At 49.9% G+C, this 25583-nt stretch overlaps 1 protein-coding gene across 4 annotated transcripts in view; it reads right to left on the reverse strand.

Annotated features, from left to right (window-relative positions):
* The window catches only part of NF2 (neurofibromin 2), a 47056-nt gene extending 21808 nt beyond the window's left edge, over nt 1-25248 (reverse strand). For 3 of the 4 annotated variants that reach the window (XM_030958796.1, XM_030958795.1, XM_030958798.1), the window contains exons 1-9: nt 25093-25206; nt 12984-13109; nt 11849-11971; nt 9602-9685; nt 5159-5227; nt 4932-5014; nt 4238-4313; nt 3878-4012; nt 1360-1434 (exon numbers count right to left, since the gene is read on the reverse strand). In XM_030958796.1, the coding sequence (XP_030814656.1) occupies nt 1360-1434; nt 3878-4012; nt 4238-4313; nt 4932-5014; nt 5159-5227; nt 9602-9685; nt 11849-11971; nt 12984-13109; nt 25093-25206 (885 nt within the window). Of the gene's footprint in view, nt 1-1359; nt 1435-3877; nt 4013-4237; nt 4314-4931; nt 5015-5158; nt 5228-9601; nt 9686-11848; nt 11972-12983; nt 13110-25092 lie in introns of all 4 variants that reach the window. The other variant, XM_030958794.1, reaches the window with a different exon arrangement.
* Between the last annotated feature and the right edge of the window lie 335 nt (nt 25249-25583).

Here is a 25583-nt window from a genome sequence, read left to right on the forward strand (position 1 = left end):
GCTTTGATTTGGTGCTTGTTAGCGCTTCCACCCGCTGAGCTCCAACCCTGCGAGCTCTCACAGCTGTAGGAGGGGCAGGGAGCCAGGTCCCACACCAAACACCAGCTCCTGGGTACAGCAGCTCTTTGCAGACACCAATTTTCTGTGCCTCCAGCACAGCACGGGTGCTGTTTCACACCCACTCTAAAAAGGCAAGAGGCCAAATAATGAAATAAAAATTTCTGCCGCTCTGCCTTGTTCCCTGGTTCTCACTGCTCCCTTTCTTTAGGCTCAAGATGAACTTGTACCTTCTCCCCAGTCTACATTTAAGGCACTGAGATTAAAAAATAAATTAAAAGGAAAAAAAAAAGGAAAAACACTTTCCACTTGGACAAACAGAAGGCTTATCAAAAACTTGCTTGGGCATCTCCAGATGCCTTTGCTGAAGGGATTTGAGCCCCACTGTGGTTCTCTCTCTGGTGAGGACCAGGGAGGTGGCAGTGCTAGAGGAGGGTTAGCACAAGGTGGGCACACAGAGGAGTGAAAAGATTTTTTTAGCAATAAAAGCAGGGTTCTAAATTTGGATTCTTTTCTAAAGGACTGATTTACATGCTCTTCTTCCATTTCATAAGATCACAAGAATCATGGAATGGTTGGAGTTGGAAGAGACCTTTAAGATCATGCAGTGCCACCCCCTGCAATGGGCAGGGACACATTCCACTAGCCCAGGGTGCTCCAAGCCCTGTCCAGCCTGGCCTGGAACACTTTCAGGGATGGGGCAGCCCCAACCCAAGTCAAATGACTTCTCTGAAGATTTCAGCACAATGAACCTGATGATGCAGGGAATGAGGAAGCCCCATTTCCTATGGACTATGAAGCATGGCCAACAACAGGACAGCAAAGGTACCTGTGTGACCTAACAACAGATGCAAATCCAGACCATCAGCTAAAGCTGGTCTCCAACCTGGACCTTGTCCAAGGAGTGTCCTCAGAGGGGGAAAAGCCAGGACTCTGGTAAATGTGCCTCCCAAAACAGGGAAAGCTACGACACAGGGCAGAATGGGAAAGATCCACATGGGAAGAAAGAGGAACTGAGCAAAGCTGGGAGTTGTATTTACTAAGTGCTTCCACTATTTAGGTCAGCTGAAAGCCAAGAGCTCCTAGAGGGAGCACAAAAACAGGGGAGGGGGAGAGGTTCTGTGGAGCAGCTTGTCTTGAGTCTCCCCCTTCCTTTCTTCAGTGAGCAGAAACTGCTACACCCCATCACAACCACACAGCAGCAGCTCCCTCTCAAAGGAAAAGCCCCAAAAGCTCGTTGTGTCACTCTCTCTGCAGAACCCACTGCTGCAGGCAGTAAAAAAAGGCTGTCTGTGCACTTACCAGCTTATTCACACGCAGCTTTGATGAATTGAATTTAAAAACATCAATCTTTTTGTCCAATGGCTTAATCGTAAACTGAAAAGGAAAAAATAAAGAGGGAGAGAGTTATCAGAGAGTGGTGCATTTAATAAAAAGGCAGCTATAAAATTCTTCCTGAAAGCTCTGGCTCAGAGCAGGTCAGCAGGGTCAGACACACGGCTCAGAGCCGTCCCCGCGGCTCTGAGCCAAGCAAGAGGACTCGCATCAAAAGCAGCCAAGGAGACAACTGTTCCTCCTGCCAGGAAAACATGGGGGCCACAGGAGCTGGTGTCCTCTGCAGAGAGCCCTGCAGGGGTGGGGGTTCAGCTCAGCACCTCCCCACGCAAAGTGCTGCTCTCCTGGGAACTGCAGGGAACACAGAAACCACAGCAGGAACTCAGGATGCTTCCAAAGGGAGGAAGAACCAGCTCAGCACCACAGAATCATTAAGGTTGGAAAAGCCCAAGATCCTAAAACTCAAGCGTCAACCCAACAGCACCATGTTCACCCTCAAACCATGTCCCCAGGTGCCACATCCCCAAGTGTTCTGAACACTTTCCTTGGCAGTCTGGGTGAGGGTTTGACAGCACTTTAATGAAGGAATTTTCCCTAATATCCATCTTAAACCTTCCCTGGCACAACTTGAGGCTGTCTCATCTCATCCTGTCACTTTTTACCTGGGAGAAGAGCTCAACTCCCAGCTGGCTGTACTCTCCTGTCAGGGATTTAAAAGGGCAGGAGAGCTGCATCAGGAACACAGCAAGGAGCTGCTGCCCTTCCCACTGACACCTCCACTCACAAGAGCTCCCCAGAAGAATTTTCCATGCATTTTCTTCTCCAGAACTCAGATTTCCCCACAATTCAGACTGTTATTCCCTGGCTCTAAGTTGTATTTACAGTCCATGTACCAACCAGCCCTACCCATGGCCTGGCTTCACCCTCTCCACAGCTCTCCCACAGGGAGCCCAGTGGTGGCACAAATCCCTCAAGGGCTTTGGTAATGCAGCCCTTGGATGGAGAGAAGCCTCTGCACTATCAAAAGGGTACTTGAAGAGATGGAGTGCTCTGCAAGATGGCATTTTTTAGGAGACATGCACATATTCCATCACTCCCCCACACACTACAGAAATAACGGGCTGAGGAGCTGGAGCAGACAGTGTGTCCATTAGAGTGGGAGATCTGTCAATACACGGCCCTGCCTGCAAAGGGCCCTGTCCTGGCACTGCCTTGCTCTGGCAGTTTAAGAGCCAATCTTTTAAGACTTTCACAAAAGCAGACGTGCATGAACGTCCCTGGATTTGAGCTCCAGCAGGGCCCCCAGCAGTCACTGAGAGCAGCAGCAGGAACGTGCTGGGAGAGGAGTTTCAGCTCTGTGTGAACAGTCAATCTTTGTTAGCAGGGATAACCCCCAGTGTGGTGTCAGCAGAGCTGCTGCTCCCAGCTACTGGCCCTGTTTGCATCAGGTCAGGCCTGCTCGTGGGCACCTGATGACACAGATGATTGAGCTGATGGAAGGGATCCATCCTTCCCCTGGAGAGAGCTCTGACACAGCCCTGTGGCAAGGCTGATTATGCAGGGGTCAGTCCCTGCATTCTGGGGAGCTCCCACTGCACTGTGACAGGCAGGGAAGCTTTGGAAGTCACTCAGTGCTGGGCTTTCGGCAGAGTCCTGAAGCTCTTTAAGGAGTAAAGCAAGTGGAGACAATTCCAGCACAGATTTACTGCTTATGAAACTTCACAAGACATGCAATAAACGCAGCTGATGAGAAACCTTTAGCTGCTCCCCTGATCAATATCATGTTTAGATTAGAAAACCATTTTTAATTAAGAAGTTAATTCTCTTCCTTACCATGAAGGCAGCTGGTTTCTTTGAGCAGCTCTCTCAGACTTAAAATGGAGCTGCTCAGTCCCCTCTCCTCAGCCAATTGCACTTCTGTTCTCAATTAGGTTTGGGGGCCAACAATCCCAAAGACCCATATTTAGACTCTGGATTTAATAAATAACTATCTAACAGCGGGCTTAAATTGCTCAACTTCCTAAAAAGATTCCAGCTGCTATGCCAAGCCCAGCAGCCTGAAACCCAAGATGATGTAATGAGATGGCAAGAGCTCTTCTCCCCAGGAATACATCTCCCTGTATTCCATAATACAGAATACATCCACAGTAATAAATACTGTAATATATGCAGTAAAGAAGAGATTTTAACTTCTGAACTCTGGTATTTGGGCTAAGAACATCAACAGCAATTTTGGGTTTTTGAAAAGATTATTACATAGAAGATTTGAAACCAAAGAGGAGAACCAGCTCCCCAGTGACCCCTTGCACGCCCACTCCTGCACAATTTCAGGAAGGCTTGGATTAAGGTTTCAACTGGAGGAGTTGAGCTGCCCTTAGCTAAGCTGGTGAGAGCTAGCACAGCAGACAGAGAAGCCAAAAGAAATAATTTTAAATCCCAGTTGTGTTCTTACTGCTCTCAGGGAGGAGGTGGGACACATCCATACCTCTTTATCACTGTAGGAGATATTCCGGATCTCGTTCCATGGGAAGGAGATTTTAGGGGTCAACCTGTTGTCTGGGTCATAAATGTGAAGACCCAAGGCATCAACTCCAAGGAGCAGCTCTGTGCCCTTTTTATTCTGCAGGAGGAAAGGAAAGAGCAGAAATCACTGGGAGGGTCAGATGTGAACCACTGTTCCCTTCTCAGCCAGCCCCGAGCAGTGACCCAGCACTGGGTACCAGGAGCTGCTGCCTCCCCTCAGCACAGGTGGGGTCCCCAAATGCCACCTCCCAGCTCTCCTGGCTCTCCGGGACACGGAGATCACCCTGGCAGGAAAACAGAACCCCCAACCCACCCAACTCACCCTGATGGCGAAGTAGTTCACACCGTACATTTCCAGGTCCTGGGCTATCTTCAGGTACTCCATTTCAGCTTCATCTCTGTCAGGCAGGAACAGTGTTTGGGAGGATCAGAGAGGGACATGGCTGCTCCTGCTGATCCTAAGCACTCACCAGGCTTTAAAGCTTGGACTGTCTCTATCACACAGGTCAATCCTGTCTTTGCTGGCAGGATCAATAAAGTCCAAGAGCAAATCTCACTCTGCAGTTGCCAGCATTTGAGTGGCTGCTGAGATGCAGCACTCCAGGCCTGGCTTTGTTCACCTCCCAATCCCTTCAGCATAAATAGGAAATCCCTGGCTGGGATGCCACTGTTTCAGATCCATGGCTTTACGTTTATCCTCCAAAAGGAGCATTTTGCCACCTGAGGCAGCCATATAGTTTGAATTCCTATTTCTTCTCCCAGATCCCTGATGCAGGTGAGTCCTTACTTTGCATCATTCCTAAATTCTCTTGAAGGCCCCGACAATGACCAGGGGACAGCAAGGCACAAGCAGAGCCATCAACAAAAGCTTTGAGCTCTTCCCAAGGCTGCTGCAGAGATGTGCTGGGATTAACCTGCTGGCAGAGCTCATTCAGTGCCTGCCCAAGCTTCCCAAAGCCCGGTGACTCTCCAGGGGAGGGGACCGGCCCTGACCCAGCCCAGCAGCACAAGCTCACCTGGCTCTGCCCCGGTGCTCTGCGTACCAGGCTGTTATCCTTTCCTCCCACATCTCTGGAGTCATCTGGTACAGGTTTATTACCTGGCATAGGTGGGAGACAGACACCAAGTCACAGTGCAGCTCCTGGCTCAGCAAGAAAGCCAGAAACACCAAGACAGGTCCCAGGAGCATGTCCAGCCTCAGGACAGCTGGACACTGACTCCCTGATGCTGCTGAGCTCCTTACCCGCTTGGGAAGCAACTCCTCCTGTGCCAGGAAGCCTCGCTTGTGGACATTGGGATCGTAGTCACCGTACTGGGGAGAAGCACAGACACCACACCCACCCCACGTTAACAACAAGGACAAGTCAAACACTTCACCCCTCACAGCCAGCCCTGAGAGACAGCAAACACGGCCTGCTCAGCCCTTCACCCCACAAGCACAGAGCCTGCTGCTCTCTAAGGGGAATAACCTGGGTTTCTTTGTCATTTCATTGCTAATAGAGACAAAGAGCCTCCTTCTACTCAAGCAGCAGAGCTGGGAGAAGAACAAAATTTCCCACCATCACAGAATCATTAAGGTCAGAAAAGGTCTCCAAGATCAAGTGCAGCCTGTGACTGAACACCCCTAAGGTCCCCAAGAGTCACATCTGCTCAGTTTTTGAACACTTCCAGGGATGGTGACTCCACCACTTGCCACAACTTCAGCTGATGACCATCACCAGTTGATGTCCTCCAACAGTCCAGCTGGACTAGATGATGGTTGTCTATTCTATTCTCATTATCATGCCCTAATTAACATTGCTCCCAGTGCAGGGCAAGACTATAGACTGAGAGGTCCTTGTGATTCCACAGGTAGTGGAACAAGGAAATAAGACAGGGAGAGAGACCTGTCCCCAAAAACTGACAGATAGCAGTGATCCAGGTTAGGCAGATGGCAGTTCCTCTGTCGCTGCTCATCACTCTAATGAATAAATATCAAAAAAAATTAGAGGAGTATGACAGATTCCTCTCAGGCAGGTGGTGGCTCTTCTGTCAGAGGGTCTGTTGCTCAACTGGGTCATGGAATCCAATTCAGATTTGTTAAGCACATCCACTAATTACTGGTATTTGTTTAGATTTACATCTCTTTGAGCAGCATATAAAGTGACTGAGAAAGAAAACTGCTTATTAACAGATTGAAGAGCCGCGTGTCCCTGCGGTGCATGTGAAAATGAATTTACCTCCTGCACGGCCTCAGAGGGCAGGAAAACGCTGCAAAACGGCTCCTCCAGCAGCCCAGCAAATTCAGGGGGAGAGGAACAAAGCATGTGAGGCACGTACACGGAGTGCTGTGACTTCCACACTTCCTTCACCTGGCAACCAGGACTTCTGCAGTGATAGAGGTGACAGTGCCCGACTGCACGAGCACAGCGCCGTTTGCTCAAGCCGCTCATTTGCAAGTGGGGCAGCCCTTCCCTCCCTGCTCTTCTGAGCAACCTTCACTCAGGAAATGCAAATGGTGACAATTTCTAAACACAGGACCAAGAGGCACCTGGTGGTCATACAACAAGTCAGGAGGCTTTTCCTCTCAGCCTCCTTTTTGTGCCAGGACCTTCACACCGTGCACCAAACCCAGAGCTCAGCATCAAAAGTCTACACACATCCCACCTCTGCGCTTGGGAGACAACACGTGGGGATTAAAGACACAAATATTGATTTGGAGCCAATGCAGATGCAAAGGGAGCATGTAACAACAACCAACACTGACTCAGACTTCAATTAATAGAACAAAACCAGCCCGGATTTCATCCAAGAGTGGGGGCAACTCTCTGCCTTCCAAGGTCTTGGAGCTCCTCAGGATGCAGCACTCTGCAAGTACATGGCCCCTGAGCCTCCCTCCAAAGGAAACAGCACTAAAAACGTGGCACTGGTGAAGGAAGCAACTCCAACAACTTTGGACAGGCAGCAAGTGAATCATTTTTAGGTGATGAAAATAATAGTAAATAGGATTAACATGATTATTTTCTGTTGTGATCTTCTGCGGAAGTCTAAGACTAAGTATGGATTATGTGACTTTTCATGTGCTAAAAAATACTGTCGTGTCCCAGAGGAATATTTGTACTGAGAGGGGAGTCTGGATGAGAACATTAATTATTCACAAGTCAAAAATCAACAAATGGCTTAAGTATTGCAGAATTTGTTGGCTCAAATGATTTTGCAAATGTACTTTCTAAAGGCCTTTTCAATTAAACCATTACTTTCAAACTGTCATGGAATTTCAGCTCTTGTTAATTGAACTGTATGATTAATATTCATGATTGGGCATGGAATTGCCTTTACCACATAAATACACCCGGCTTAGACTGTTGGATAAACACAGGCACGCTCAGCTACAAATTAACACCAAGTATTGCTTGTTTGGGGGAAAAACAATAATAATTAAAGAGCTGTTTGCTGGGCTACAAGGTCTGAAGTGCTGAGAGAGTTGCAGCACAGCAGCGACCTGCATTTAAGGGGCAAAAAATAGAAGAACCTCCTGGATGTTCCCATTTTTTTTTCAGTTGATCCCACGTCTTTCCCAGCTATTTAAAACCTGAACCACCTCCAACCTCTAAAAGGCACGTGGGTGGTTTGAACAGGGCTGGAGAGGAAAGCACATAGTAATTCCCCAAATGAACACAATGAGAGAGAAATAAATAAGCTGTTATTTTTACGACCCCCCTGTTTCCTTTGCTGTCTCAGGTTGGGGTGAATGGACTAGGAGCACCTGGCTGTCAATAAGTGGCTGCTGGATGCACACACGCTGCTGTGTCAGGCTATTATGGCCCTAATCATGCAAATCAGCATGTTATTAGTGAAATTACTGCACTCTCTGCCTGCTTTCTTGCCCAGGAAGGACATCATTATCCTATTCAACTGGAAGGAGATGACCTGCAACATCCTTCTTCCCAGCTCCCTATGGAAGATGTGCTTTCAGCTTTCACCTTTGCTGGGAGTGAAAGAGGAGGGGAATCCCAGGCTGGAGGGGCAGCAAGGAAAGGGATGTCTGAAGAAAACCCTTTAGTGAAAAGCAGAAAAGTCATCCCTGCTCCACCTTCTCCTGATCTCAGCATGGTCAGAACTGCTCTGACTCCATGTGAGCTCCTCCCAATGCCCCAGGACATTCAAGGTGCCAGGGGGACAAAGGGGAGGGCACAACCGACCTGCACCAAGTCACAGCCTGTACCCAAGGAGCTGTCCCGGCCATGAGGTAACAGAGCTCAATATTTACCCAACATTTATTCATTCTGGCAGCCAGAAAAGTCATTCCCTACGTATCCTCAGCTCAGGTCAATGGAAGGAAAGCCAAGGAAGTGTTTACTCATGCACTCTAATAAGAGTGATGAATGTTTCACACAAACAGAAACATTTCTGAAAGCAACTTTTCTTTGCCCAGCTGATGAGTCTCTTGAACAAAACATGGTTTCATCAATACTCTGATTATGAGGAGAAAACACCAATTTCTTGTAAATTCTAACCCCATCAAAGAACATGGCACCCAGGGCTCTACTCAGAGTGTGAGCTGAAGACTTATGAGAAAATTATATGGCAAAGGGAAAAAACAACCTGGATCAGGCCCTCTCTGCTGGCAACAGGGCCAAATCCCCTCTCCTGTACTGTCAGCAATGATGGTCCCACAGAGCTGCTCCTCCTAAACCTCTCCACAGCCAAGCTCCTCAAGGACAGCTGGACTTTGCAGAACCAGGGCACAGCCACCTGCCTGTGGTCCTGTGAGCCAAACCTTCCCAAAATCCCACCCAGAGTCAGAACCAGCAGGAGGTGCAGAGACAACATGGCTGGGCTCTGCTCAGACTGCAGTTGCTCCTCTCCCTCCCAAAACAGGATCTTTGCACACCCAAACTGGAGCTGAGCTCCAGGAACTGTTAACTGAGGAGCAGCACATGTTGTGCATACACAGGGACAAATTATTGTCCCTAAGTGCAACAGTGTCCCAGCCACTGAACCCTGGGCTGCTCCCTCCACCCCAGGAGTCTCTGCGCTGGGCAAGCTGTCCAAGGCTGCACACCCCAGACTGGAAAACAGTGTCCTCTGGAATAAATCCTCAGCACAACACACCCACTCTGGGCCCAGAGCAGAATGCAGCAGAGAAACAAGAGGAATTCAATGAACACTGACTTTTCCCTCTGTCTGGTGAGGCCAAACACCCAAGATCAAACCCAAGATAAAGGGAGAAGCCAGGAAAAGCCCTTTCACAGTGCAATAAAATGGATGTGACAGTTCTAGCACTGAAATAAAGTCATTATCAAGATAAGTATTCTGCAGGAGCAGTGGAGCTGGGAGTCCCACGGCTGGCTTGCCTCTGGCTACACTGGCAAAAGCAGGGAGGAGATCCAAAAAAACTCAGGCTCAGGGAATTCACCTGCTCAAAAGTGAGCCATAGTAAGCCACACTCAAGCAGACTCTGCAGCTAATGAGCTAAAGAGCATTTGCTAAAGAGTCCTGGAAAGAGAAATCAAAAACCCATCCAATATCTGGAAGTAGCCAGGAAGCGGCCATGTGGAGAAGGCAGCAGTGCTGGTGTAGCCCCTTCACTTCCCAAGCTTTCACAGCTTTCCCTGCCTTCCCTTTCCCCAGGAAGGGGTTCCAGCACAAAGCACCTGGATCAACACCAGCCCAGCAGGACCTTGGAGCATCCCTTGCTGCCTACCTTGGCTTGGACAGCATAAGAGGCCAGCAGGACAGAGGCTTCAGGAGGACAGAAGATCTTCTCATCCAAAATCTGCTTCTTCACCTGCACACAGAGCAGCAAAGGACAGATAGCACACGTTTAGTGGAGCACAGCAGAGCATGACTGTCACAGCAGATGGCTGCAGTTTGTTTTAACTCGAGCTGTCAACCACACAGAGTTAACAATTTTCCTAACACTAATCACAGTCCAGACCCAGGAAATCTCTGGCGGCTCAGAAGGGCTCAGGCTTTCACAGACCACCTTCCTCAGACAGGTTGGTGAGAAGAGCTAAATTTATATGTGGAAAAATGACAGCAGCTTTATCCTGTTGCTAAAGGCAAGGGGTGTGTGGGGGGGGAACCTTGCATGTAAACACAGCGATAAAACCTCTTCAGGCACGAGCTACGGATTGATAGGACATCCAGCCACGCTGCTAAATAAAAGAGCAGTCTCTGAGCACTGCAAGCTTTGCTCTGGGACATTCAGGCCTCATTGTGAGTCAGTGCTCACCTGTGCTGGAGGCCAATTCCTTGGATCCCAGCACAGAGAGCTGCAGGTCACCTCTGTGGCAGAGCTTTCAGCAGCAGGCAGAGCCCCGCGCGCTCCCTGGAGAGCCAACGTGCAGCTCCCCGAGGCCACAGCTCCACTCCCCTGCCTCCTGTGCATTCAAAAATTAAACCTGTCATGTTCGATAGTTTTTGGGTTGACACACTTAATTTTCCTGATTAAAGATAGGAGGGGAAAAAAATTTAAAAAGCCTACGATTTCCTGGGAGGCTTAAATGGATTGTTGGAGATGCAGGAACATCAATTTGAATTTATAACGTGCTTTGAGTCCTCAAAGTTGGGTACAACATAATCACAGCAGATATTCTGCTGCATCAAGATAAAAAACAGGAGAGTTTACAAGCTTAGATGTGCTCCTGTTTCCCAAACGCATTCAGGAGCCCAGGTTCCTCTCAGCACACAAATCCCAGCAGCAAAGTCATGGTCTGCATTTAGAAAATGCAGCTTGAATGGCTTTTCCTCTCTGATTTTCCTTCTCAAAGATGCCAACAGCATTTTTCCTCACCGTGGATAAAGCTCCTGGCAAATGAGGCATTCAGAAATAACCCTACAGAGACACCAGTGCACGAGACTGAGCTTGGAAATTAACAGGAATACTTTGCATTTAGACCACTTTTGGCTCTGGAGAAAAAAGATGGACTTTGGAAGAGTGAGGAGCATCAAGAGGCTGCTGAGCTCACTTGGAAAGGGCAGGACACCCTGTAGGCTACAGAGGTATTCCCAAATCCAGGTTGTCCTGACTTTGGTGTAAAAAACCTAAGAATGAGTGACTTAAAAAAAATTTTTTGTAATTTATCTTCAAATTAACAGCCAGAGAACAGCTGAAACATCCCAGTGAATACCCAGAAGTCTGACTAGGAGGGCTCTGTTCCCTGCAACCATGCTTGACACAACTCTTCTGAGGAAGAATGTGTCAGAAAATGGATTTTGTGGCAGAAAATTGATCATGTCTCTGAAAGAGAGCTCCTGTGATAGCAGCTCCTTGTTACCAGCCGTGCAGCACTGCCACATCATCAGCTGAACTGATTTCTCAGGACACAAAGTTTTGTAGAATAATTTAAATAAAAAGACCCAACCAAGATGCGCTCACCAGAGCTTCCAAATGCTTTCCTGTAGGGCAGGAGTTCCTGGGGCAGGTGAGACTGTGAGGTTTCCCCTCCTGCTCTGTTTTTCCATCAGAGAGCTGAGCTGCTGGGACGTTCTGCCCCAGGTACCTGAAGGCTGTTTGGTGAGGAGGGGAACTTTGCTGGCTGCACTCTCCTCTCCAGGATCAAACTCCCCTGCTCCACACAACACTGCTGTCACATCCAAAGGCAGCTGCCACCCCTCAGCACAGCTCATCCCACACCCTGCAGAGGGACACGAGCCCTTGGCTGCCAGATCCATGTCCCTGAGCCACCCCCCATGGATATAATGGATCACCTCATCCTTCTCAACTGCCAGTTCAGAGGTCTGCCAGTCTGGGCAAGCTGCTTCCTCCACAAAAACCATCCTTCACCTATTTTAGGAAGCTTCTGTTGTTAAAGACAAGTCCCTTTGGAGAGGTGTGAACATAAGGATGTGGAGCACACTCTGCTGACCAACTCTCTGACCCTGGGACCTTCTGCTCATCCTGGTTCCCTCTCCCTCAGGTTGGATAGCAGTGTGTATTGACTCCTACCTGCAGGAAGAACAGGTGCTGGGTGATTTCCTGGACCAACTCCTCCTCTGCATTCTCAGGATAAAATTTGGCCAGGAAGTGAAAAGTTTTGGGCTCTTCTGTGGGAACATCATGATCCAGGACCTGTGGGATACAAAAGCCATTTGGTTTTTTCAAGGCAAGACCCAGCTCCCTTCTGTTCAGATGAGCACATATTCTGTCAGACACTTTTAGACATTTAGAACAGACCTAAATAGTTCAAACACTGTAGTTAAAAAAAGAAAACAAACATTTCTGACACTCCTAATGATGCAAGGGAACAAAAAAAGGCAGAAACAAACAGCATGAGAAATGAGACAGTGAAGGTTGATCCTGATCTGCCACGTGCTCGTTGCCTCTCCTGATACTTGCAGAGAGATGTTGGATCCTGCTGCGCCACCACCCGACCTTCTCCTTGTTTTCCTGCACTGAGTTTATCTCACTGGTGTTTCTTACCACCTTGCCCTGCTACTGCCCAGTTAAATGTTGGTTTAAAACTCAGCCTGAGAGGTGAGACACCCAGGTCCTCCTCGGTGTCCCTGACCATCTGGCTGTAGTGTCACATCCTTTGGATGTGAACAAGCCACAGCTGACACCTCCAAAACCCTCCCCTCCCAGATTTGGGAAGTATTTCCTCTCTCACCCCCATCTCCTTTTCACTCTGGTTTTTCCTCCTCCCAAGCTCTCTATATTTCTCAACAACAGACCAAGAGGCAACTCCACTTTTCTGCTGATGGTTTTGTGTTCAGGGGCACAAAAGAGACAGTTTTAAATTTCATTTGCTTTGCAGTCACCTGAAGTGCAGCACCCCAGCATGACTGGGTCCCAAAATGTCTCCAGGGGATTCGGTGTGCACAGAGGCTGGGATGGGGCACATCTGCCAGCTTTTCCCAGTCTGACACCCCCAGATAGCACAGAGATGGGATTTAAGTGCATCTGTCCCAGCTCACCCACCACACAACCCCAGGCATTCAGACAGAAGGACATTCTCCTTTGTTATCCCACACAACCTCTCAAGGGAAATATCCCTGTCCATGGCAAGGGCTTGGAATGAGATGAGCTTCAGGGTCCCTTCCAACCCAAACCATTCTGGGATTTTGTGAACTTTGGTTCCAACCTTCTTGTCCATTTTGAGCCAAGCCACCGTGTCCTTGATGGTGTACTGCAGCCCAAAGAACCAGGTTTCCCGCAGTCCCAGGGTCCTGCACACCAGATCAAACAGGTCCTTCCCTTTCCACTTCACCTGCCAGAGAGCAAACAGGAAGCAGAGTTATAAAGGTGGATTTCAGAACTTCTCTCTGTTCACCCAAATGCACTGTTTTCACCTCTCAAGGTCAACTTTAAACCCCTGTGAATGCATCTGGTACAGACATGAAAACACTCTAAGGAGGCACATGTTATCTCTTTCCATCTGATCTCATCTGCAGATCACCAGCTCCTCCCTCAGTAGGAAACTGAAATGTGATTTCCCCCCTTTTCCAAAAAATGACACCATAAAGTCCCTGTTTCTTGCCCTGGGAAACTAAGGGCTCAATTTAGGCTCTTGTTAAGCTCAGGTTAAGGCTCCTGACATGTTTAGGTTCCTGCCTGTTGCCAGGAGGGAATAAAAATCCCCTTTAATTGCTCCTTGGTGGCTTTAATGTGTCTCCCTACAGGCCCAGGAAGCCCTGCACAAGCACCACCATCAGCACCAGGGGTTTGGAGAGAGGAGCCACAAAATCAGCAGTGACACAATCCCTGCACGGAGCATCGAGAGCCAGCGACCCTGCACAGATAGAAGGGAAAAAAGAGCTCCAAAATCCCCATCCCTACCACTGAAGTCAGCAGTTCTCTGGGAGCACATTTTGATAGAGTTAAACTGCATTTTCTGCTGAAAATGTTGGTGACAGAAGCAGCCAAGGAGCAGAGAAAATTGGTTGCTCAAGGACCATGTCCTTGGAGCAATCCTGCAGCTGCATCCATGATGCTACTGGAGTTCGCTCATAAAACCGGGAGGTGTTGGGAGGCAGAGAGGTGAAGAGGGACATAAACCACGTGAATCTAATATGCCAAAGCCACTTTGGTCTTCCATCTGCACGCTGCAAACAATTGCTGGACCGAGACATATGGCCATTACTCCAAAGCCCTTGGGCAAACAGATCTCTCGCGCTCTCTTGTCACTACAACTCAATCCTGGTGCCACCTGGACACATCAATACTAACGCCGGGGCTGCTCCCGCTGTCACCCACTGCCGCCTTGTGGGCACAGCCGGGCCCAGCTCAAGCGATGACTCCGTCACTGCTCTCCCCCTTCCCGGGGAGCACAGACACAGGCAATGACAGTCCCGGAATAGGACAAAGCCGCCGCCACCCTCCCGACAAACACCGCCCCCGGAGCGCTCGCCGCCATTCGCATCGGGCGCTGTCAACACCTCGGGGTCAAAACGCCAGGAGCAGCAAGTTTGGCAGTGCTGGAATTATAACCCCCCTAATTTCACACATTTCACTATCCTCCAGCCCCCGGGATGGGCTCCAGCTCGGCACAGGATGGCTCAGACTGCAGAAGATCTTTTCCTGACTATGATTTTAAGTGGGAGGTTAATTCGAGGGCTCAGACAAAACAGAGTGAGGCCCATTAAAAGAGCTATTTGGTACCATTTTTGCAGGCACATAAAAGCAGGCTGCCAGCAAAAGACTATTTCTTCACTAAACTGCTTTGTATAAAGCATTATGGGCTGTTTTTCCTTCTCTAAGACCATATCTCAGTCTCAGCACAGCAGTGCCTGCACCAAAGCTTCCCAGGACAGGCTGCTGATGGCAGCAGGTCGTGGCTCCACATCCCATGGGATCAGTGAGTTAAACCTGGAATTTCCACTGGCTGTGACTCCTCACTGAACCACCTCAGGTACCCAAACCGTGCCCAAGAGCTGACAGGACCCAAAGGTTTCCTCTCAAAACACAAACCACCGTTTGTTTTGAAGAGCAGCACTGGGAATTAAAGCAGGGGCTTTGTGCAGTTTTAACTTGGTGATGGGATGGGTTTTGAACCCATCAACCATCCAAAGGGTTCTGACCCCCTTTGGAATGGTTTGGGTGGGAAAGGACCTTAAAGACCACCCAGAGCCACCCCTGCTATGGGCAGGGACACCTTCCACTGCCCCAGGCTGCTCCAAGCCCTGTCCAGCCTGGCCTTGGACACTTCAGGAATCCAGGGGCAGCCACAGCTGCTCTGGGCACCCTGTGCCAGGGTCCCACAGCTGGATTTCTTCCTGACACCTAACCTAAATCTCTCCCCTTTTAGTTTAAAACCATTCCCCCTTTCCCTATCACTAGCTGCTTGCATTAAAAACTCTCTCTCCTTTTTTTACGAGCCCCTTTTTAAGGGACTGTATTTTAAGTGAGGCTTCTGCTGCTGCATTTTACACCAGCGCTTTGTCACCAGCGTTTCTGTGGTGGCAGGAATAGACATTTAACATTCTTGCACAATGCTCAAGACTCCAGCCATAACAGAGCACATATCCTCCCCAACTGTGCTGAATTACCTTCATTAAATATATCAATGATCAGCAGCCACCTTTATTCCAACAGACATGATTTCCCTCCACACCTCGGTACTTAAAATAACCATCTGCATTCAAGTGGCATCTTTTGACAGCTGAACTCCAACTGCTTTACAGACATCCAGGACCTCAGCCCTCCTCACCCATACTTTACAGGCTCTGTGTCATTAACTGCCACATTCTGTGGTTGTAAACTACGAGATAAAACGCCCCTCCAGGGCATGAGGGGATGGACAGAGCTGCTGTCCAGAGAGTCTGGGGGACAGCCAGGACAGGCTGGCCGTTCCCATCCACACCGTGTCCGGTCATGCTATTCCCTGCACGGCACTCAAGCGACACCTGAAGCACAAAGATGATTTTACAAGCCTTTCTGAGCTCCTGAAAACAAAACTAAGGAGCTCTGAGCAGAAAAGCCCTTCTCAGCCGTATGCTGGGGTGGCTGGCACGATGCTGTAACAAAGCTCCATCTCCCAGCAAAAAGCTCCATCATGATAACCTCAATGTGACCGTCAGGACAGAGAGGGATGCGTCACTCCAGCAGCCTCCCTGTGCTGCAGGCATCACCTCTGACATTTGCAGCTCCTTTCCCATTAGCAGGATCACAGCACAGGTGGCTGCAGGGATTCAGGAGCTGCAGAAGGGACACGGGAATGAGGTGCGTTATAAACAGGCTGTTACTCCACCGAGCTGTTTGTGTTCTTTACTAAGTACAGAGCGGTTACAATCTATCAGCAAAGCATTTTAAATTAACAGCACTAAACACTGAAAACTCTCCAGCCAGTGGCTAGAACTGAGTATTTCCAGCCCAGATTATTGGCATCATCTTTTTCTCTGGCGGAGACGGCGCATTTGGCATCTATTAACAGGGTTTGCATTATTTATTAACCTGCACCGGGAGTAATTTCCAACTCGCAGGCAACTGCGCGATTTATTTCGGAGCATAACCTCTCTGTCAAGTTTCACAACTGCTCCTCAGCTCCCCACTCGATAAAGCAGCTCCAAAAATGAGCAGAAGGGTTGTCTGGTCCTCTCATCAGGGGTGACAAGGAAGGAGGGCAAGCCAGGGAACAGAGCTGTGCTGGGAGGTTTTGGTGGAGATCAGGGCAAGGTTCTTCCCCCAGAGGGTGCTGGCACTGCCCAGGCTCCCCAGGGAATGGGCACGGCCCCGAGGCTGCCAGAGCTCCAGGAGCCTTTGGACAGCACTGCCAGGGATGGACAGGGTGAGATTGGGGAGGATGATCCCTGTGGGTCTCTTCCAGCTCAGAAGATTCCACAAGTCTAAAAATGGGCAGCAAGGGACAAGGGGGTGCAACCATCCTGCATGGAGAGGGCTGAGTGAGGGATCTACACAGAAAAGAGATTCCCAAAACATTGTCAGGCTGATGCTTCTTCCAACAATGTCAAATGTGGTAAAGGGGAGGCAAGAGAGATGGGTTTAATTTAATATTTAGGTTCCTCACATAAGAGGCTCTCCTCGGACAACAGGGAGGTGTCCAAACTCCAGGGGACAGAACCTGGCTCTGCTCAGGGGGCACAGATGAAGATCTCACCTTCCCCTCATCACAAACACAAACCCCTGGGGCTTCAGCTCCTCCTGGGACCAGGGTGGGCAATAAGGGCACAAAAAAGTGAGCAGAGGACACCAAGGCCGAGCTGCTTCCCAGGGAAACCCAAAGCAGCAGTCTCTGCACACACCACCCATGGGATAAGGTTAAGGCATGACCTTGCAGAAATGACTCACATTTACAGAGTATTTTACTGCACCAATTTACCCGTAAATAACACAGAAAATGGCTTTTTTGCTTTGCAGATAATTTTATTAGGCGTTAGCTCTATGCTAGGGATGTAAACAGAGGCAGGAGCCCCTGCTGTGACACGACAGCCAAAGGACTGCTGGGAAAAGGGGACCAAGCCCCAAGAAAAAGTGCTGCGAGTGAAGTTATTCCTGTTTAGAATCAAACTTTAACAAGAGAACACAACACCTCTTCACTGAAACAGGGATGGAGAGGGCAGAAGGGAGAGAGCTGGGCCTGAGCAGAGCATCCCTTCACTAACCCTCCACCTGGGAATGAGGAAATGGATGCAGGCTGCAGCTATTCCAAACCCCCATCCCACAGGAGATGCCCAAACCACCCAGCTGCAACAGTTTACAACTGAAATGGAGATGATTTTGAGACTGCAGACCACACTTATTTCTCCTTCTGGACCTGAATGATAACCACAGTGCCACAGACAACCATTTATTTAGATTTAAAGCCCATTTGGAGCAAATAGGGAATCAAAAATGTAATATTCGTCAATTTTGTTTTAAATAAAGTGATGTCAAATATTTTCAATTGCCACTTACTGAGTCACAGGGCTGGGCTGTAAAAGTTATTTTTATTTACTAATGCTACACGACAACTCGATAATGAGCTTTTAATTAAAACCTTATTTCTGTTAACCACCGAGGAGGCCAAGAATGCGCCCAGGCGTGAGGATGCAGATGGTGCAGCCAAGCACGTTCCGGGGTGTCTGCCCGAGACAGAGACGGAGCAGCAACGCCAGGGACAGGAGGCTGTGACCAGACAGAGCCAGGGGACAGGCAGGGGACAACAACTGGTGACAATGTGTCCTCTGCCCCGCTCGGGTGACACCTCACCTGCAGAGCTGCCTCCAGATCCGGGGTCCCAGCACCGGAAGAACTTGGAGCTGCTGGAGAGAGTCCAGAGGAGGCCACAGAGATGCTGGAGCCTCCCTCTCTCTGGGAGAGCTGGGGGTGCTCACCTGGAGAGGAGAAGGCTCCAGGGAGAGCTCAGAGCCCCTTGCAGGGCCTAAAGGGGCTCCAGGAGAGCTGCAGAGGGACTGGGGACAAGGGATGGAGGGACAGGACACAGGGAATGGCTCCCACTGCCAAAAGGCAGGGAGGATGGGATATTGGGAATTAGGAATTGTTCCCTGTAAGAACGGATGGAAGCTGTGGCTGCAGTGTCCAAGGCCAAGGTTGGATGGGGTTTGGAGCACCCTGGGATAGTGGAAGGTGTCCCTGCCCATGGCAGAAGATGGAACTGGATGAGCTCTAAGGTCCCTCCCAACTCAAACCATTCCATGATTCCTTGTCCCAAAGCCTCACCTCACCCTGTAAGCTGGGCTCACACAGATGAAGAGTTACGGGGTCAAGGAGCAGCTCAGTGCAGAGCAAGGAGCTCCAAGAGGAGGAAAGGAGGGTTTGGATCCTGCAGGGAGCTCTGCTGAGGATGCACAGAGCTGTAACATTGTCCAGAGCTGCACTTACACCTGTGCAGCACAGCACTGCTCCCTGCCCAGAAGGGACAGCCCCAGGCTTTCCCCCCATGCAGGAGCTGATTGCTGATGGACTGGGGGTGTTTCAGCCTGGCCTGAGCTGCCCTGATGAGCCCTCAGCACTGCTGAGCTCTGAACACAGACACAGACAGAGCACAGCTCAGCTGGGCTGCGAGGTGCAGCCAGTGGCTCCCCCCAGGGTGATGCCAGGTTAAATTCCTCTCTTCCCATCTCCAGGGCTGTGTCATTCCCTACCAGTGCTGCCTCCCAGCTTCAAGAAGATTATTCCCAGGGCTGCTTCCCTGTTCAAGTACCTTTAATTTCAAAAACCACCTACTTGAAAGACACTGCCTGTACAAAGAAAAAAAAAAGAGGTATTAAAGAGCATCAAAACTGGAGTCTACACACCAAAAGATTTACTGTCCCAAATGCCCTCCCCTCCTTCCCCTCTGGATTAATTAACAGAACCTGGGGATTGACAGCAGTTTTGAACAGTCTTTGGAGAGAAGCAACAGGAGTTTCCTACTGGCTTGGAAGAGGCTGTGATAGGAGCAGGGATCCAGAGAACTTCTCAGGGGCAGGGTGAAGCACCAAAGCCAAAGAGGATCCATGTCCACAAGTCACAAGCACAACCTAAGGAAATTAACTGCACCAAGCAAGACACCTCCAAAACACCAACTCCCAAATGTCACTGGTGTGAATCAGAAATTCTGAGGTTTTGGGGCATAAACCCCTCTGAGATATGAGTGAGGAAACAGCCCTTACCTGCTGTGTCTCAGATTCAAAGAGAGCAGTACATCCTCCTGAGTGCTGGCACAAGATCAGGACACACAGGCACATGGAGGAACAGAACACTGACCTGACATCTGGTATCCCAACAATTTATTTGGGATCATGTTGTAGCTGAGGGGGATTATTTCTCTCAGCTTTTTTAAACAGCTGCTCCTGCACACAGACTGCTCTTTTCCTGTTAAGTTTGTGTCCACTCTTGAAGCTTTGCAGCATCAAGAGGTCACTGTCCCTACCAGCACCCTGCTGCCTGAAATTGGGAATGTATGGATCTTTACAAACCCCCTTCCAAGTATCCTGCAATGCAGAAGGAAGCCAAGGGCACTCTGCTCCCTGATTTCCTCCTCCTGTCTTTTTATTTTGGTGCAGTGACTGGACACAGCTCAAAACTCAGCTCGGATTTACTGCACCAGCTCTTCCTCAAAAACTCATTTCCAGCCGGATTTCCACCACCAAATCCTTGGTTGTTCCTGTTCCAGAAGACGAGCTTTGCAGCTCAGCTACACAAGTCCCTGTGTCTGGTGACAAAGGGGCAGCACTCGGCCACACGTGGCCAAAATCAGGACTCTTCTACTTACAAGGGCTTTACATCCAACCTCATCCAACTGGCCCTGCACTGAGTTAAAATAAAGATCCCTTCCAACCAGGATTATCCTCTGGACAGAGAGGAACAGCTTAAGCACTGAAGCAATAACTGGATGCATGTTTAGACCAGCAAATACATCAGCACAAACCTGCCTTTCTCGCTGCTTGAACACTTAAGCTGTTTCTCCAGGCTGGCTGTAAAGCTTTTCCAATTCATTTTTAAGACACCAAAAGATAAATTTTGGGAAGCAGTTGGGCAGCGAGCTGCACCTTGATGGAGTGATCATCCCTGCAGGATTCAAGCCCAAAATCACAACACAACAGAAAGGGAAAAACACACCCTTTGGAAAATGGGCAGTGGCTCTGAGAAGGAGAAACACTAACAGGGCTGAGCACTGCAAGAGGAAGAAATTGGGAAAGACATCCAGGAGACCAAGGGAAAGATGGAGGGGTTCTCCCACCAGCCAGGGAACTTGGTTGTGAGAGGGGAAAAAACTGTACATGGTAGGGGGGGGAGACCAACCTGACATCAGCTGCACCATCCCAGAGATGTGGGATAAACAGTGTTTGAATGTGGACTCAAATACACCAGGGAGTTTTCATTACTGAATAACTCATGTGTAGGAGCGTCAGGGGTAGCACAGTCGGGACGGACAGAGAGCAGAGATCTCTGAGGCCAGGTCAGGAACTTGGGGTTCATTGCAAAGGGCCTGGGTGCAGGGCCCTGCTGGGAGCTGCCAGCCACAGCTGGAGCAGGCCTGAGAGAAGAGAGGGGCAGAGAGGATGAGAGGGTGAGAGAGTAAAAGGGTAAGAGAGCGACGTTCCCATTCCAATACAATAAATCTTCTTCTGTGTTGAATATTCTAATTCTCACTAACCAATCTAGGACAAGATACAAATCCTACAGCATTTCCATACAGCCTATAAGAATCATGACATTACCCTCCTGTGCTACATTTTAAACCCTAAAAACTCCTCTTTGGGCCCCTTCTGCCAAGCTGCAGGGGCTGCTCTGACCCTTGGGCCTGTCTGCAAGCAGAGGGTGTTGTTCCATCAAAAGGGAATTACCTTCAGCTGGCCACACCATTGTTTTCCAGTTGTTCAGTAACTGAGGGATCTCAAAGCTTGCTTTCATTTCAATCTCTCTTATAGTTTCTATATTCTCAAAATCTTTTGCCAGGCAATCATATTTATAAGGCTTTCCTGCTTCATCTTCCCTGACACTCACAGAATGGTTTGGGTGGGAAGGGACCTTAAAGCCCATCTTGTTCCACCTCCCTGCCTTGAACAAGGATATCTTCCAGCATCCCAGGCTGCTCCAAGCCTCTCCAACCTGGCCTTGGACACTTCCAGGGGCAGCCACAGCCCCTCTGGGCACCCTGTGCCACAGCCTCACCATCCTCCCAGGGAAGAGGCCTCCACGTGGCTGTCCAAGGCTCTCAGGAAGGTGAAGCAGCTGGGGTTGCTTTAGCTCAGGGATTCAAGAGCTATGCAAATGTCTACCCTTCCTCCAGATGTTATCAATTAATTAGGTACAGCTCAAACCTCCGAGATGGAAGTAACAAAAGGAAGACACTCGCTTCGTGCCTCCAAGATTTCCCCAAACAAATTTGAAGTCTTTAAAGTGAAAACCCAACAGTGATTATTAATCTGCACCGCCGTGTTAGAAAGATTAAGACTTCATTTCTAGGAATTATTTTAGATTTAGGCTCAATTTAGAGACATCAACTGCAGAATAAACAGATGCAAAGCAGGTTTAATCCCTTAAAATGCACAGCTGGGGATTTCTAGGGAGCAGACTGAAAAATTAGCACTGAGAGAGAAGGTGAGTCTCCAGCAGCTATGGCTGGGTCATGGAATCATGGAATATCCTGAGCTGGGAGGAACCCCCAGGGATCATGGAAGACCAACTCCAGACATCCAACAGAGCAGCAGCTCCCTGTCCCTGTCAGCATGTCGCAGACATCTTTTATGGAAAATCCTTTCCTTAGGATTTTTCCTCCTGAGAAGCTGAGAGGCCTTAAGAACAAAATGTAAACAATGGTTATCTGCTGCTGTGGAATGCAGCAGGTGCATCTGTGATTGGCCCATGTTGGTTGTTTGTAATTAATGGCCAATCACAGCCCAGCTGGCTTGGACAGAGTCCGAGCCACAAACCTTTGTTATCATTCCATCCTATTCTATTCTTAGCCAGCCTTCTGATGAAATATTTTCTTCTATTCTTTTAGTATATTTTTAATGTAATATATATCATAAAATAATAAATCAGCCTTCTGAAACATGGAGTCAGATCCTTGTCTCTTCCCTCATCCAAGAATCTCTGTGAACACCATCACACCAGCACAAGGTGCCACTCACAGGCCACAAAAACACATCTCAAGAGCCCCCAAACCACAGGATTCCCACTGCACCTCCTTCCACTGATCCTCTCAAGTGTTTGTGAGGCAGATTTCCCTCTCCTTCCTGCCCAAAGGCATCTCAAAGCACACAGATAGTGGGTAAACAGTGCTGCTCATTCTTCTTCTGGCAAACCTTGGGATAGGGGCCAGGCTCCTTCAGTAAGGAGCATAATCTGTCCCAAATAATCGACTCTCCCACCCCACTGGCTCTCAGGAGGGCACAAACTCCATTCCTGGCTCTCACTGAGGGTGTAGAGGAAGATGAGCCCTTCCCTGGGCCACCTTCCCAGCCCAGCCACTCGAGGTGTGTCTGATCCCTCTGTCCCACGGGTGCTTCTGCACAGTCAGCACAACGAGGAGCTTTCCCCAGAGCCTCCCAAGTGCAACACAAAAACTGGCACAGAGATCCAGCCAGGGAGCTGCCCTGCTCAGAGAGTGCTTGGGTAAAACCCACACCTCCAGCTGGGCTGCCCCGGGCTTGCAGCAAGGCCAGGAAGCCACAGAGATGCACCAGGGACTGGAGCCAGGCTGGGAGAGCTGGGGGTGCTCACCTGGAGAGGAGAAGGCTCCAGGGAGAGCTCAGAGCCCCTTGCAGGGCCTGAAGGGGCTCCAGGAGAGCTGGAGAGGGACTGGGGACAAGGGATGGAGGGACAGGACACAGGGAATGGCTCCCAGTGCCAGAGGGCAGGGCTGGATGGGATATTGGGAATTAGGAATTGTTCCCTGGCAGGGTGGGCAGGCCCTGGCACAGGGTGCCCAGAGCAGCTGGGGCTGCCCCTGGATCCCTGGCAGTGCCCAAGGCCAGGCTGGACACTGGGGCTGGGAGCAGCCTGGGACAGTGGGAGGTGTCCCTGCCATGGCAGGGGTGGCACTGGATGGGCTTTAAGGTCCCTTCCCACCCAAACCGTTCCATAATTCCATGAAAGCTCACTCCTTACCTACAAGGTGTGAAGCAGCCCCATCAGCGACCTGCATCCATCCATCAATCCATCCCTCCATCCATCCATGCATCCCCAATATTCCATCTGCATCCCCCCAGCACCAGCTCCAACACAAGGAGCCCTCAGCAGCTCCTGAGCTCCTTCAGCTGCACGAGTCTCTCTGCAGCAACAAGTTCCTCTGGCAGGAACCTCCCAGAAAAGTCAGCTGGACATGGAGCAACTCCACAGCCAAATCCCACGGGAATGCTGCCTCCTGGCTGCACAAACTCCCCTGATCCCAGCGGGAAATGACACCCGGCCACAGCACTGAAATTCACAATTATTTACTTTCCACCATCAGTCATTGCTGCAGCCTCGGGAAACCAGGAAAAACAGAGCCAGGACATTCCCACTCTGCTGGAAGTGGGAAGCTCACACGGCTGCCCAGAGCAAATCCTCAATCCCTAGGAAAAGCAGGAAGTTCTTCAGGGCTGAGAGCAGATTTCCAGAGCCAGGAAATGGGTGATGACAAACTCCCCTTGGCTGATGGGCATCCCTCAGGGTTTGGGTCAGGATAATGAAATATAAACTATTAAATGCAGAGTTGGGCTGGGGTTTCAGTGTTTGTGTGGCCAAGCCCTCAGGATCAGCTGAAAAAGCAGAGCAGATCCCAGGGTTTGGCAGCAACGCCCTGGGAGAAGGTTTTACAAGTTCCAAGAGCCCCAAAAAGGGAAATTATCACAGAAAAGCCAGGCCCAAGCCCCTGGAGCATCCCTCAGCTTCATGGTGAGCCAAGAGCTCAGGAAAATGCCAAAATTCTGTCCTTGGGTGTTCGTGGAGCACTTGGGAGTTGGATTCCTGTGGATTCAGGCCTTGGCACTGAGATTCCTCAAGCCCTGTGACAGCCACAGTGTGCTGGTGACTTGGGCTGGGATGGCAGGACAGCACGGGATTAGAGCCCAAAGGAAGCTGGATTGTAATGAGAATAAAGCTGAATTATAACCAGGATGAAACTGAATTATACCCAGAGTGAAGCTGAATTATAGCCAAAGTATAGGATGAATTACAAGCAGAATAATGCCAAATTGCATCCAGAATAAGACTGAATTATAAAGGAATGCAGCCAAATTATAACCCAAATACACCTAAATCACACCTGAAGATGAATTATTGCCAGAATAAAGCTTAATTATAACCAAAATATAGGATGGATAATAACCAGAATAATGCCAAATTACACCCAGGCTAAAGCCAAATTATACCCAGAAAAAAGCCAATTTATGACCAAAACAATGCTGAATTACACACATAATAAGAATTAATGATAACAAAAATAAAGCCAAACTATAACCAGGATATAACTGGATTACACACACAATAACACTGAATTACAACCGAAACAAAGCCAAGTTATATCGAAAGTAAAGCCAAATTACACTAATTCATAACCAAAGCAACGGTGAATTACTACAAAAAAAAAAAAAAAAAGCCGGATTATAAGCAGAATTATGTGCAATTATAACCAAAATCCCACCAAGATAACGCCGATTTATAACCAAAACAAGGCAGCGCCGCTGCTGGCCCCGGGCAGGCCCCGGGAACCGGCGGAGGGTGGGGGGGACCGGGAGGGGGCTCCGGGCCCCTCAGGGCTCCGGGGGGGTCTGGGGGGCCCGTCCCCCTCCCGGGACCCCCGCGCCCGCGCGGGCCGTCACCTCGCAGCTGAACTCCATCTCGGCGTCCATGGTGGCGATGCGCACCGTGAAGGTCTTGGGCTGCTTGCGCTTCAGGGAGCTGAAGCTCATGCGGGACGCGATGGCCCCGGCCATGGCGGCGCAGCGCGGTCAGCGCGGCGGCGGCGCCATGGCGGCCTAGCCACCCCCCCTCCGCCGTGCCATTGGCCGCGCCGCGTGGTGCGCCCGGCCCCGCCGCACCACTCAGCCAATAGAAAGGGGTGTGCTGGAGAGGCGGGAGCAGAAGCGGCTGTGATTGGGTAGAGAGGACGCCGCTCAAGAGAAGGGGCGGGGTGAGGCGGGGCCAGGAAGAGCGGTGTGAGGAAGCGATTGGGCATGGCGGTGTCGCCCCCTGGCGGCGGGCGGAGCGCTCTGCTCGCGGGGACGAGCACCGGGACCCGGCGTGGCGACACGGGGACACCGGGACAGGGGGACACGGAGACACCGGGACAGGGGGGACACAGGGACACGGG

Source organism: Camarhynchus parvulus, chromosome 15 (genome assembly GCF_901933205.1).
Source record: "Camarhynchus parvulus chromosome 15, STF_HiC, whole genome shotgun sequence".
Taxonomy (NCBI): domain Eukaryota; kingdom Metazoa; phylum Chordata; class Aves; order Passeriformes; family Thraupidae; genus Camarhynchus; species Camarhynchus parvulus.